At 44.3% G+C, this 15,447-nt stretch overlaps 1 protein-coding gene across 1 annotated transcript; it reads left to right on the forward strand.

Moving 5' to 3' along the window:
* The first annotated feature begins 5,001 nt into the window (after positions 1-5,001).
* On the forward strand, positions 5,002-7,919 carry LOC143926839 (olfactory receptor 5AP2-like). The gene has a single exon (XM_077450877.1). The coding sequence runs from the start codon at positions 5,115-5,117 to the stop codon at positions 6,057-6,059; it is 945 nt and encodes a 314-aa protein (XP_077307003.1). The 5' UTR covers positions 5,002-5,114; the 3' UTR covers positions 6,060-7,919.
* The last annotated feature ends 7,528 nt before the right edge of the window (positions 7,920-15,447 follow it).

A 15,447-nucleotide genomic window follows, 5' to 3' on the forward strand; every position in this document is an offset into this window, starting at 1 on the left:
TTCAGGAGACTCCTCAGGAGGACGTGGTGGGTCTAGGGAAGGAGTCACTGATGATGACATTGAGAGGAGGGAAGACGATGCGTTGGCAGCTGCTTTGCTAGTACCCTGAGACTGGGTGAGAGAGGATGAGGAGGATGAATAGGGCTTGGTCATCCACTCTACCAAGTCGTTGGCATGTTGCGTTTCAACATGTCCAGCTGCCGAAAAGAAGGACAAGCATGTCCCATGGCCACGTGCTGATGACAATGCACCGCGTCCACGACCAGCACTGTTGTCTCTAGACACAGAGCCTGCTTGCCCTCTTTTATCGGCTCGCGCCTGTCTGCCTCTCCTTGCTGGCCTTCCAGACATGGTAATGGCCTGAAGGGAGTTGGGTAAAACAGCAGTTGGGTAGTTTATATTGTGCTGGAGGCACACAACACCCACTAACTCCTGCAGATGCCTTTATTATAGAACAACAGAGATACAGGGGTATATACAGATGTATACTGTGCTGTGCTGGAGGCACACACAACTTCCAATAACTCCTGCAGATGGCAAGTGGGCTCAAATAGAGAACAGCTATGTAAGTGGATATAGCGGTATGTACTGGGTACAGAGCACGCAGACAGCACGCACTATCTCCTAACACTACTGACTGCAAGCTCTATTATTAAAGATAGATCACTAGCTATATAGGTGAGGTGAATATCGCGGTGTATACTGCGGTCAGGGCACGCAGACAATAACCAGAAAACAGCAGAGATAAAGGGGTATATACAAATGTATACTGTGCTGTGCTGGAGGCACACACAACTTCCAATAACTCCTACAGATGGCAAGTGGGCTCAAATAGAGAACAGCTATGTAGGTGGATATAGCGGTATGTACTGGGTACAGAGCACGCAGACAGCACGCACTATCTCCTAACACTACTGACTGCAAGCTCTATTATTAAAGATAGATCACTAGCTATATAGGTGAGGTGAATATAGCGGTGTATACTGCGGTCAGGGCACGCAGACAATAACCACTACACAACAGCAAGATAGAAAATCGGCCGAAAACGATTGGTGTGTAACTGTGTTGAAGGTACACAGAACACCCACTGCTTCAGACGCCAACACACTACACGAGGCCGCCGCGATGGCGGCCTTATATAGTGTGGGGCGTGCACTACACAGCCTGAGCTATGATTGGCCACAGGCATCCTGCCTGTGGCCAATCATGGCTCTCCTCGCTGCTGGCGCTGCGATTGGCCAAGCATGTGGGGTCACAGTGCATGCTTGGCCAATCATGAGCCAGCAATGCACTGCGCCATCGCAGTGCATTGTGGGTCGTGAGCGCCACGCGAATTTGACGCGAACGGACCAAAGTGTTTGGATTTCGCCGAACGGACGAACAGCCAATGTTCGAGTCGAACGTACGTTCGACTCAAACACGAAGCTCATCCCTACCTGAGAGAAAGATAAGTCGTTTGGGGAGTGAAAATAAAGAGTTCATTTGAGCAGGGGCGGACTAACAACTCATGGGGCCCCCGGGCAATAGGAGATTATGGGGCCCCCGGGCAATAGGAGATTATGGGGCCCCCAGGCAATCAGAGATTATGGGGCCACACAGTAAATGCAAACACACACACAGTATACACAGACAGGTTTCTATTGGCTGAGAAGGTACTGGAGAGGTGGGGCAGCTATAATCTCAGGATTTTTAGACCAAAAGGATGTCGGTAAGGGACATTTCAAAGACAGATGTAAAAAAAAACACAACATTTTACATACTGTCCCTGGTTTTAATGAGGCTGGCAACCCTGATGGGGCCCCCTAGTGGCATGGGGCCCTCAGGCAGTGCCCGAGTGGCCCAATGGTCAGTCCGCCCCTGCATTTGAGTCTTCCTGACTCATCCTTGAGGTGAGAAGATTAAATAGCCGGTGGTGGTGGGCACAAGCAATAAGAATTACTGAGGAGCACAGTGATATGATAATAACACTGGAGCACTACTATCAAGATTGATATTGATTTATGGGACATTTATTATAAGTATAGCAAAACAATGTTACGTTGCTTCAACTTTTGCCCACTAGGGGCACGCAAGTGCCATAGCTTGTGCCCGACCCCGATGCGAGTGTCTGGGGGCGCAATGACAGCCGGGCTCCCGCGATCGCTCGTGACGGAGCGAGAACCGGGATCTGTGCGTGTAAACACACAGATCCTGGTTCTTTCAGGGGAGAGGGGACAGACCATGTGTTCATACTATGTATGAACCCTAGGGTTGCCACCTTTTCAAGATTCACCCGGACAGTTCGGTTTTGGAATCATGTGTCCGGGTTTGAGACAGACACATTATTCAGACCGGACAAAGTCTTCCCCCTCCCCCTTCTCTCTCCTGCCTCTAAGTTAGTTAACTCATTACATCAGAGCCCCCCTTTACACCAGAGGCCACAGTGCCCATCTTTAGATCAGAGTCGTCTTCATACACCAGAGCATCCCTTATGTCAGAGACCCCAGAGTTCTCCCTTACATCAGAGTCTGCAGAGCCCCCCTTACAGTGAAAAGAAACTCTGCTGTAAAAGGGGAACTCTGTGGACTCTGATGTAACAGGGAAATGTTATTTAATAGCAACATCTATGAATTGTTTATCTATGCATACTATGAAAAAACATTGCTGTGTGACGCCAGTGTTCGGGTTTGACTTGAAGAAAAGGTGGCAACCCTAATGAACATCGATCTCTCTCTCTCCTCCTAGACAGTCCCATCCCTCCACAGTTAGAAACACACATAGGGAACACAGTGAACCCCTTGATCGCCCGCTAGTGTTAACCCCTTCCCTGCCAGTGACATTTGCACAGTAATCAGTGCATTGTTATAGCACTGATCGCTGTATAAATGCCAATGGTCTCAAAAAAGTGTCCAATGTGTCCGCCATAATGTCGCAGATCACCGCCATTACTAGTAAAAAGAAAAATAATAATAAAATGCCATAAATCTATCCCCAATTTTGTAGACGCTATAACTTTTGCGCAAACCAATCAATTTACTCTTATTGCGATTTATTTTTTTACCAAAAATATGTAGAAGAATACATATTGGCCTAAACATTTTTATAAAAAATGTGGGATATTTATTATAGCAAAAAGTAAAAGATATTGGGGGTTATTTACGAAAGGCAAATCCACTTTGCACTGCAAGTGCACGTGGAAGTGCAGTCGCTCTAAATCTGAGGGGTAGATCTGAAATGAGTGGAAGCTCTGCTGATTTTATTATCCAATCATGTGCAAGCTAAAATGCTGTTTTTTATTTTCCTTGCATGCCCCCCTCGGATCTTCAGCGACTTTCAGTGCACTTGCAGTGCAAAGTGGAATTCCTTTAGTAAATAACTCCCATAGTGTTTTTTTCAAAATTTAAAAGAAAAACCGCAAATACCGCCAAAAGAAAGCTCTATTTGTGGGAAAAAAAGGACGTCAATTTTGTTTGGGCACAGCGTCACACGACCGCGCAATTGTCAGTTAAATCAACACAGTGCCGAATCGCTAAAAATGGCCTGGTCGTTGAGCAGCCAAATCTTCTGTGGCTGAAGCGGGTTAAAAACAGACTCTTGGCATTTCCCAGGCCTTTGTAGTCATTTTCTTGGCTGATAATGGTGTTCAGGCAAAGAGTTTTTGTTGTTTTTTTTGTTTCAGGGACTCAACGTTTCCACTGCAGTCTAAGCATTAGGAGAGATTAGGGTTATTGAATAGAGTGGAGAGAAGGTCAAAAGTCTTGGACCAAAATAAAGACCACCAAATGTGTCTCATGTCTCCAAAGGTTTGTCAGCCATGGTAGTAAATGTTGGAATAGGCAAAGTGAGCTATTCTGAACTGAATCAGATATCTTCACAATAATAAATACACTCCTTCCTCAGAATGAGTATTTATGGAGCAGAATGAAATTTTTTGTAAGATAGGGACAGGATCATATGAACAAGTTATTGGCCAGTGGCAGCTGGTGCTTCGTTTTCTTGGCGGGGGGGGGGTGGCGGTCCATGGCCTCCCCAGCCAGTCAGCCACCCCCTGCCCCAGCCAGCCGGCCAGCCAAATATCCCCCCGGCGCTCGCTCCATCACCGCTTCCCTCCCCGTTGCTCGATCGTTCGCCTGTCGCTCGCCAGGCCCCCCGCCAGTCCCACACTTACCCCATACAGGACGTGGCTTCGGCAGCTTCCCCCTGTGCGTCTCCTCCCGAGTCCCAACCAATCAGGACTTAGGACTCGGGAGGAGAAACAGAAACACATTAGCAAATATTAATTTGCTAATGCCACACAACTGGGCGGGCTCAGGGCGCAGTGCTCTGCACCCCAAGCCATCCCTTTCTGAAGCCAATTTGAGCCTCAGGCTCTAATTATGTGCTTAGAAATTTAAAAAAACCCATTGGAATCCATGTGTCCGGCGCCCTGCATTTAGATTAGTGGCCTGGCACATGGATTAGGGGTGGCGGCACCACTGCACCCTGCATGCACAGCTGTCACTATCATTGGCAAATCTATAGGTTCATAATTGAAATGTAAAACTGTTCTCGATATAAATGTGCTGGAGCTTAGAGTTTAAAAGGACAAGTTGGCAACTCTACATCCAATATTATATGTCTCTTTTATCTATCTGGTCCACCAACATCATTTTTTTTTTTTATGTTAGTACATTAGGTGGTTCATGATGTTCTGCTGTTTGGTACAATACTGCATAAAAGTTTTATAAAAGGCAAGTTTCCAGTTATCATTGCTAGTAACCATTGCAAAATGATGAATTAATGAAACAACCAATCTCCTTGTCATCAGCAATTTTCAGCAAATTTTAATGAGCTTGTAAACATCAGAAATAACTTTTATATTCTACTGAGTATACATTAATGTGGTCAATACACAACTGTCTCCCCTTGTGGAATTACATTCTTGTTGCCATGTAGGACAAATCCTATGGAGGATTTACCAGACTGTCTATAAAACGGGATCTTTACATCAGCTGGTGGCTCATTGAAATGAAAGGAAACACTGCCTATCATCCTTACCGTCAGATTGCTAACTGTCTTTGATATGCTCCTTCCAAATAGATATTGTATACAGCATCAAATACTCTTTCCTTATATGTTGAAGAAAAAATGAGATAATGGAGAACATTTCTATGACTGGCACTTTATTCCTCATGGGCCTTGCAGAGCTTGGGAATATTAAGTATTTATATTCCTTCATAACTCTAGTCATCTATGTTACAGTCATGGTGTTGTGTTTGACGATTGTGGTTGTCACCTGGACAGAGGAAGCCCTTCATGAACCCATGTACATTTTCATCTCCAACCTCATGTTTACTGACATGTATGGAAGCTCGGCCTTGATGCCCAAGCTGATCATTGACTTGATGACGGGGTGCATGACAATTCCATTCTCACAATGCTTGGCTCAGGGCTTCTTTCTCCAGAGTTTTCCATCTGTGGAGATTTTTACTTTTGCTGCCATGGCATATGATCGTTACTTGGCCGTTGGCCACCCATTACGGTACCCCATGTTGATGACCAACAGGAAAGCTTTTACAATTCTAATTGAGATATGGATTTATGTGTATGTAGGTATATGTGCAATTGTGGTCATTGCTTCAAGACAAACTCTGTGTGGTGTACACATCAACAGCGTGTTTTGTGAAACAGTTTCCCTTACGTACTTGGCTTGTGGTGACACCACTCTTGGAATAGCCTTTGGGTTTACATGGACTATGATTATGATAGTTAGTTGTGTGTGTGTTGCAATTTACTGCTATATAAGAACATTTCTTGTCTGTCTTAAAATATCTGAAGATGCGTGCCAGAAGGCCATCCACACCTTAGTGACCCATATCATTGCCTTCTTCACATTTTTGGCTTCAACATTATTTATGACTTTCAGATACAGGCTCAAAGGTGAATCCCTCTCTTTGATCTCCCACATTATAACATCTGTCACCGGGGCTGCATCTTTTACCTTAAACCCGATAATCTATGGAATCAGGACAGAAGCACTTCGAGTGAAAATTATTCACAGGCTGAAGAAAAATATAACTTTTTTTGGAAACAAAAAATAGACAACCAGAAAAAAAACAAAAAAACAAACAAAATGCAGAAGATGATTACACTGGACAAGTTTATTAATATCCAAAGATGTGTCATGATTCAAGAAAATACTTTGCAGATCAGAATTTCGTTAAAGTGCATGTACTGTATCACCACAACTTTTCTTTTAAAGTGGAACTATGGGCAACATAAAAGATAACCAATATGATGCAGTCTGTAACTAGCATTAACACAGCAGTCTTTGTTTTTTTTTGTTTTTTTTTTCTGAGTTCCCCCATTGTATAGTTTTATTACATGTTTACATGCACTACATGTTATTACATGTTTAGAAACATGCACTAGTTACCCCCATACTCAAAAAATCCTCATTAGACCCCACCTGTTTGAATAACTTAAGACCCATCTCCATGCTCCCGTTTGCCTCCGAGCTCATTGAACGCCTTGTCCATGACCAAATGAGTCGCTACCTCATGGACAACAACCTTCTCGATCCCCTACCGTCTGGCTTCCGCTCACAACATTCTACTGAAACTGCCCTACTAAAACTCACCAATGACCTACTAACTGCTAAAACCAACGGACACTACTCCATACTCGTACTTCTAGACCTCTCTGCTGCCTTTGACACAGTTGACCACCTGCTCCTCCTCAGCAAATGACACTCCCTTGGCCTCCGCGATTCTGCTTTATCCTGGTTCTCCTCCTACCTATCTCAGCGCACTTTCAGTGTCACAACTCCATCTGCTCTGCTCCCCTTCCTCTTTCTGTTGGGGTACCCCAAGGTTTTGTCCTTGGGCCCCTCCTATTCTCACTCTATACCTCTTCCCTGGGCCAATTAATAAACTCCCATGGTTTCGAATACCACCTCTATGCCGACGACACCCAGATCTATTTCTCCACTCCTCAACTCACCCCCTCAATCTCCTCACAGATCTCCAACTTACTGAATGACATATCAGTATGGATGTCACACCACTTCCTCAGACTCAATCTTTCTAAAACTGAGCTTGTTATATTTCCTCCTTCACGATCCCCCCTTCCCCCATGACTTCACCATTAATATCAACAACACAACCATTGGTCCCTCCACACATGCCTGATGCTGACCTCTCCTTCAGCCCCCATATCCAATCACTGGCTAAATCCTGCCACCTTCACCTCCGCAACATCTCCAGAATTCGACCCTTCCTGACTAATGACACCACAAAACAACTCGTTCACTCCTTGATTATTTCCTGCCTTGACTACTGCAACTCTCTCCTTAATGGCCGACCCTTAAGCAGGCTCCTCCCCCTTCAGTCTATTATGAATGCTGCTGCTAGACTAATACACCTCATTAATCATTTCATGACTGCCGCCCCTCTCTGCCAATCCATTCACTGGCTTCCTCTACCCCACCGTGTAAAATTCAAAATGCTAACCATAACATACAAAACCATCCACAACATTGCCCCCATCTACATCACCAACCTCATCTGCAGATATCGCCCAAATTGTCCCCTCCGCTCCTCCGATGACCTCCTGCTTTCTAGCTTTCTTGTTACCTCCTCTCATGCTCGCTTTCAAGACTTCTCCAGAGCCTCTCCCATCCTCTGGAACTCCCTGCCCCAGTCTGTCCAATCAGCCCCTACCTTGTCCACCTTTGGGAGATCCCTGAAAACTCATTTATTCAGGGAAGCCAATCCCACACCCAACTAACAACTGTCTCCGAGCCACCCCTATCAAATTATTCTCTGCAGCTATTACCTTTTGTACCACCACCCCCTCCCTTTAGAATGTAAACTCTAGGAGCCGGGCCCTCCTGTACCTTTTGTATTGTACTGTAATTGTGTTGTCCCCCCTCATACATTGTAAAGCACTGCGTAAACTGTTGGCGCTATATAAACCGTTTAATAATAATAATAATAATCATAATAATAATAATGTTTATTCTGACAGTAAGTCTATTAGTTCTCAAATTCAGGTACCAGACCAAGCTGCCAAGCAAAAGGTGGAAGTTAAAGGTTGGAGACAAACCATTTACCACTGACAGGGGTGCTTATAGTTGTCAGCTTTTATTTATTTATGTAAAACCTTTATCCTAAAAGAAAATAAAAGGTTGCCCTAACTTGGCCTCTCTCAACCTCTTTACCCCACTGGATTCTTTGAAAACATTTGGTTTCAGGGAACCCCTGGTAAAATAAATGTGTCAGGGGTCAGTGGGAGGAATTCCCCTTACAGGCACCTAAGAAGATCATAGGTGTCATGCTACTGGCTCTGCCAAGTAGAGTTGGACCCAGAATGATGCAAGCACCATCTGATGAGAGGTCAATCAAGCACAATGCAGGGAACCTTGAACAGCCTCTGGAGGAACCCTACGTCTCCACTGAACCCTAGTTGAGAATGGTTGACACAGGGGTCTCAAACTGGTGACCCTCCAGCTTTTACAAAACTACAAGTCTCATGAGGCATTGCAAGGCTGACAGTTACAAGCATGACTCCCACAGACAGAAGCATGATGGGACTTGCAGTTTTGCCACAGCTGGAGGGCCACCAGTTTGAGACCCCTGATTTAATGGCTTAAAAAGTATTAGCTGGAATTTGCTTTGTCATTTATACAGAGTCCATCTAAATGTACTAGTCCTTCTAACACTATCCTCTCCACAGGTTGACAATGCTGCTGTCCAAGGGTGCCCACTGTGCTCCTTCACACATAAAGTGAACGAGTAAGTGTAGCCACCCCAAGACAAGACGCATATCACTGGCAGGGTTATGAGGTCAAAACAAAAGGAAAAAAAGCTTGAAAAAAGAAAACCAATACACCCAACACATCCAATCACTAGTAAGCTGCAATATATTACACTTTCGTGGGGGTCTTAGATATGCTTAAAGTTAAAGATGGAGTAGTGAGGGATTAGCACTCCTGTCAAGTTTTTATTGCTAAGGAAAGTGGAAAACAGTGCTGGACCCATAAGGTTATCTTATTGGTATTGCTAATATTAAAGCAGTTCTTCACCCTAAAGGGGAAGTTCCGCTAGTATTATCCCTCCCCCCCTCCGGTGCCACAATCGGCACCTTTCGGGGGGGAGGGGGGTGCAGTTACCTGGATAATCCAGGTAACTGCACCCACTTCCGGCCAGACCACCGCATGGCTCCGCCCACCCCCGCATGGCTCGCCCCCCCGTTGTGTTCTGGGAAACACACAGTTCCCAGAGACACAGCGGGGAACCAGCGCAGCGCGACTCGCGCATGCGCAGTAGGGAACCGGGCAGTGAAGCCCTCATGCTTCACTTCCCGATTCCCTGACAGAGGATGGCGGCGGTGGCTGCAGCGAGACGAGCGATCGCTCGTCATCTGCCGCCGACATCGCTGGAACCTGGGACAGGTAAGTGTGATATTATTAAAAGTCAGCAGCTGCAATATTAGTAGCTGCTGGCTTTTAATATTTTTTTTTTTAGGTGCAGCTCCTCTTTAAGGTATTAATGTTGATATAAATAATTTGGAAAAGCAACTTAGGTCTCCTTGGCTTGTAATGTAACAAAAATGAAAATCGATGTGCCACTCCATTGCTAAGAGGCTTAAATGCAACTTTATTCCAATAAAAGTCAGGGGTGGGGCAATCCAAAAATTATCAAACACATTTCTGGGGTCCAAAAGCATGTCCTTCATCAGAGCTTTATCAAAAACCATGTGAATAGATAATAAGTGAACTGGACATTTAACCACTTCAATACAGGGCACGTACACCCCCTTCCTGCTCAAGCCAATTTTCAGATTTCTGTGCTGTCGCTGTTTAAATGACAATTGCGCGGTCGTGCTACACTGTACCCAAACAGAATTCTTGTCATTTTGTTCCCACAAATAGAGCTTTATTTTGGTGGTATATGATCACCTCTGCAGTTTTTTTTTTTTGCTAAACAAATGAAAAAAAGACCGAAAATTTTGAAAAAAAATAAAAATTTTGCTTTTGTTTCTGTTATAAAATTTAGTAAATAAGTATGTTTTCTCCTTCACTAATGGGCACTGATAAGGCAGCACCAATGAGGTGGCACCAATCAGCAGGCACTGACAGGCACTGACGATGGGCACTGATATTTGGGCACTTTTTCGTGTGGCCAATGATGGGGACTGGTAGGCAGCACTGATGGGTGGCACTGATATGCAGCACTGATGGGCACTGATAGGTGACACTGATGGACACTGAAAGGCTGCAAAGATGGGTAATTATGGGTGTCACTGATAGGCAGCACTACTGGGCACTGATAGGCGTCACTGCTGGGCACTGATACGCGGCACTGATAGGCATCCCTGGTGGTACTGGCAGTGGTAGGCATTGTGAGTGGGCACTGATTGGCAGCTGCCTGGGCATTGATTGGCAGCTGCCTTGGCACAGATTAGCATTTCTCTGGTAGTCTGGGGGGGCATACCTGGTGGTCCAGTGTGGATGGCCATTCTGGTGGTCCTGGGCAGCATGATGGTGGTCCTGGGCGGGATCCGAGGGGGTGCTGCACTGATAAACAATCAGCACAGGCCCCCCCATCAGGAGAGCAGCCGATCGGCTCTCCTCTACACGTGTCTGTCAGACGTGAGTGAGTAAAAGCTAATCAAGGGCTCTTCCTGTTTACATAGTGATCAGCCGTGATTGGACACGGCTGATCATGTGGTAACGAGCCTCCGTCATGCCAGACTGACACACCACTGATCCCACGGGTGCGCGACTGCTGTTATCCTCCTGGATGTCATATGATGCCCAGTCAAGATAACTGAAAACACCACCCGGCCATCATTTTGCTATAGGCCGGATAGGAAGTGGTTAATGTTATTTGATTTTAATGAACCTCCAAACACATTGGATACTATTAGGCAGTGGCGGCTGGTTCTCAAAATTTTTGGGGGGACAAACTGAAAAATTCTGAAAAATACTGGAAAAAATATAAATTCCAGTCTCACTGTGCCATCAATTGTAGTCACTGTGCCCATCAAATGCAGCCACTGTGCCCATTAAATGCAGCCACTGTACCCGTCAAATTCAGCCATTGTGCCCATCATATGCAGCCACTGTGCTCACAAAATGCAGCCACTGTGCCCATAAAATGCAGCCACTGTGCCCATACAATGCAGTCTCTGTGCCCATCATATGCAGCCTCAGTGACCATCATATGCAACCACCCTGCCCATCATATGCAACCACCCTGCCCATCATACGCATCCACTGTGCCCATAATATGCAGCTTCAACTCAAAATTTCCTCATCTCCATCTCATTCACCTGTGTCCCCAATTCCTCCTCCCATTTGCCGATGTATGGCGATTTCCCCATCCCACCTCTTTCCAGTAGAATTTTATATATTATAGATATCCCGTTCCTTTTTGCTGTGGCCATGCAGAGTTTCTCCATCGGGAGCAAATTGTCTGCTGACCGCACTGGTTGGGGGAGAGATTCAAAGAAATGTTTCAGATGGCGATACTGCCATTAATCTATTACCATCATGTAGTTTTTTTTGTTTTAACTCTTGAAATGTGCAAAACCTACCCTTCACCATTAAATCCTTTAATTGTGCATTCTGCTTCTTAATCCAGTTCAAAATCTCGGATTTAACTTGGTTTATTTTAAAATTCAATATTTCTCAGTATTGTTTAAATCTTTTTATCAAATTTGGAAGAGTTAATCTGGGTAGTGTTACAAAGAACAAAATATCATCGGCACATGCGGCCAACTTATGTTCCTCTTCTCCTGACATAATCCCCCTAATTTTTACATTCTGTCGTATTTTCGCCAATAGCGGTTCCAATGACAATACAAACAATAGGGGGGACAAGGGACACCCCTGTCCAGTACCATTGTACATTTCAAAGGGTCCTGAAAGATAGCCGTTTACTTTTATACTCGCTGTGGGGTGCTTATAAAGCACTCTGAATCTGGTGCCCACTCCCATTTCCAACAAAGTATCTTGCATGAACCCCCCAGTCTACCCTGTCAAATGCTTTTTCAGCATCTATTGACAGGAGCAGACTCTAATTTTATGTACCACCAGAAGTGTTCTAATTCCATTATCCCAACATTTTCTTCCAGGGACAAAACCTGCCTGATCAGTGTGTACTAAGGCCGCGTACACACGGGCGGACTGTTCGCCCAACCTTGTCCGCTGAACAGTGTTTGGGCGGACAGTCCGCTCGTGTGTGGGGCTTCAGCGGACAGTTTCAGCGGACAGTTGGCCGAACAAGGTCTTACGGAAATTCCGAAAAACTGTCCGCTGAAACAAGGTTTCAGCGGACTGTTCGCTCGTGTGTAGGCTTGTTCGGCCAACTAAGTCTCGCGCATGCTCAGAAAGGATTTCCACGTCGGAAGGTTGCATTGCAGTGTATTGGACGTCGAAATTTTCGATCCGTCGTGCGTGCCGAAACGTCATCGCGCACGGTTTCAGCAAACTGTTCGTCCGTCGTGTGTGGCCATGTCCGTCCATGCTAAGTTTGAGCGGACTGTTTGCCGAAACTGTTGGACGGACAAAGTTGGGCGAACAGTCCGCGCGTGTGTACGCGGCCTAACTCATTCATTATCAGTTTCAACCTTCCTGCCATTACCTTTGCGAACAACTTAACGTCAACATTCAACAGTGAAATACATCTGTAACTAGAACAGAGTGAGACATCTTTTCCCTCTTTTGGAATTATAGTTAATGCCTCCTTTCTTATTGCCCACTTCATTCCTATCCCATTTATATATGAACACAGCCTTGGAACCAAAATATCCCTAAACCTTCTGTAATACAATGTCATCAGAGATCACTTTTATCGGTGGCGGGAGAGGGCCCCCCCCCCATCTCACCACGATATGGTGCCCTCTGCTGCTTACAGGAGCCGAAGCGTGAAATGTTGGGTATCAATTTACTCAGCGTAACATTATCTTTTACAATATACAAAAATTAGGCTAATTTTATTGTCTTATTTTTTAATTCCAAAAAAGTTGATTTTTTTTTTAAAGTGTGCTTGTAAGACCACGCAAATATGGTGCAACGGCCGTCATTTTATTCTCTAGGATGTTAGAAAAAATGTATAATGTTTGGGGGTTCTAAGAGATTTTTTTAGCAAAAAAAAATATTTTTAACTTGTAAACACCACATCTAAAAAAGAGACCTGGTCTTTAAGTGGTTAAGTTCTCCTTGATCTTAATTCTCATCATTACAGGGGCATGATCAGAAAACATGCCGATTTCAATGTTCGTGTTAATATCTGTCTCGAGTGATCTGTGATCAATCAGAAAAAAATCAATTCTTAAGTATGTCCTGTGTACAGAGGAGTGGAACGTATAGTCCCGGCGTTTCGTGTTTTGTATTCGCCATACATCTATCAACTACTTCTGTTGCAGAGTCTTTTTTAAAGCCTTCCTCCGTACATTCCCAGTCCTCCGTACACTTGATCGAACCCTGGTACCATACAAAAAATTTAAATATCCGCCCATGATAATACATCCTCTCTTAAAATCCATAATTTTTTTTATAACATCTATTGTATATTTTATTGGATTATTATTTTGGCAATAGATATTTGCCAGGGAGTACTCCATCTCATTGATTGAGGAAAAATAGAAGGAATGGCTCAAATTTAAGCATTCAATGAGGTTTGCAGAAATAATGGGAGTGTGACCAGGAGAGAGCGAAAAGGGTAGATATACAGTGGTAGATACTTATTTAAGATCCAGATCCAGAGCGGGGGGTCTAGAGGTTATTGGTAACAGATATTCTAAGATGAGAATTCATTTTTTGTTTAAATGTATGTTACCAATTTTTTATATCATATAAAGAAAATTTAATAAAAGATATTGAAAAAACAAAAAAAAGAAGAAAACATTAATTTGCTTTTCTAACACACCTAGGTGGACTGTGACAATGCTCTGCGCGCAAAGACCACCTTTTTTTAAGCTTATTAGAGCCTATGGCTCTAATCAGGTGCTAAAAAAAACACCCCTGCCGCTGTAATTCAGGTGCCCGGTGTCCGAAAAGGGGCCAGATGTCTGAATAGGGGGTAGCTATAGCGGCCATGGATAGATTTATGATATGCATGAATCTATCCATTTTAAATAGAGGGGGGTGGCGTGACAGAGGGGGCTGCACCTGTGAGCCCTTAATAAACGCACCGCCACTGCTTTTAGGATTGTCCCCCTGACTTTTATTGGAATAAAGTTGTATCTGGACCTCTTATCAGCGGAGTGGAATTTCAATTTCCTATTTTGTTAGGTTTTTATTGCTGTCTGTGCCCTGGTTATGGATAGTCACCCTCTCTATTTGATGGGAAACCCCACATTTTAAAGTTCTCACCAGAACAAGGGGTGAGGGTAAATCTTTCAACTGTGCCACTTGCTCTGATAAGTGAAAGAAAATCTCCTCCAGGGAACACAGACAGAAAAAAATAAACTGAGTGGACATTTAACCTTTCCCTGCTCTAGACAAGCTTAACCCTTTCATGCCGAGCAGGCGCAAATTTGCGGCCTCACTGGATGGCTTTTCTCCTTGGGGCTACATATTTGCATATCTCCCTTTGTCCTTTGTACTGCATGGCACGCTCCCAGCACGCTCTCTATAGGAGCCCTGTACTAACGATTGAGACCAGAAACTCCCAATTCTGGTTTCCCTGATTGCTGTGATAGCCTCTGATTGGCTATCACAGTGATTAGTCCAAAAAAAAAAAAAAAGAATATATATATATATATATATATATATATATATATATATATATATATATATATATATATATACAGTGGTGTGAAAAAGTGTTTGCCCCCTTCCTCATTTCCTGTTCCTTTGCATTTTGTCACACTTAAGTGTTTCGGAACATCAAACCAATTTAAACAATAGTCAAGGACAACACAAGTAAACACAAAATGCAATTTGTAAATGAAGGTGTTTATTATTAAAGGTGAAAAAAAATCCAAACCATCATGGCCCTGTGTGAAAAAGTGATTGCCCCCTAAACCTAATAACTGGTTGGGCCACCCTTAGCAGCAACAACTGCAACCAAGCGTTTGCGATAACGTGCAATGAGGCTTTTACAGCGTCCTGGAGGAATTTTGGCCCACTCATCTTTGCAGAATTGTCCTAATTCAGTTACATTAGAGGGTTTTCGAGCATGAACGGCCTTTTTAAGGTCATACCACAACATCTCAATAGGATTCAGGTCAGGACTTTGGCTAGGCCACTCCAAAGTCTTCATTTTGTTTTTCTTCAGCCATTCGGTGGTGGACTTGCTGGTGTGTTTAGGATCATTGTCCTGCTGCAGAACCCAAGTTCGTTTCAGCTTGAGTACACGAATAGATGGTCGGACATTCTCCTTCAGGATCTCTTGGTAGACAGCAGAATTCATAGTTCCTTTTATCACGGCAAGTCTTCCAGGTCCTGAAGCAGCAAAACAGCCCCAGACCATCACA

This window comes from Lithobates pipiens, unplaced genomic scaffold (assembly GCF_037356315.1).
Source record: "Lithobates pipiens isolate NorthernLeopardFrog02 unplaced genomic scaffold, aLitPip1_a1.2 Scaffold_23, whole genome shotgun sequence".
Lineage (NCBI taxonomy): Eukaryota > Metazoa > Chordata > Amphibia > Anura > Ranidae > Lithobates > Lithobates pipiens.

Excerpts from the sequence above, each read along its gene's own strand:
- LOC143926839 (XM_077450877.1), top strand. The coding sequence starts at position 5,115 with ATGGAGAACATTTCTATGACTGGCACTTTATTCCTCATGGGCCTTGCA.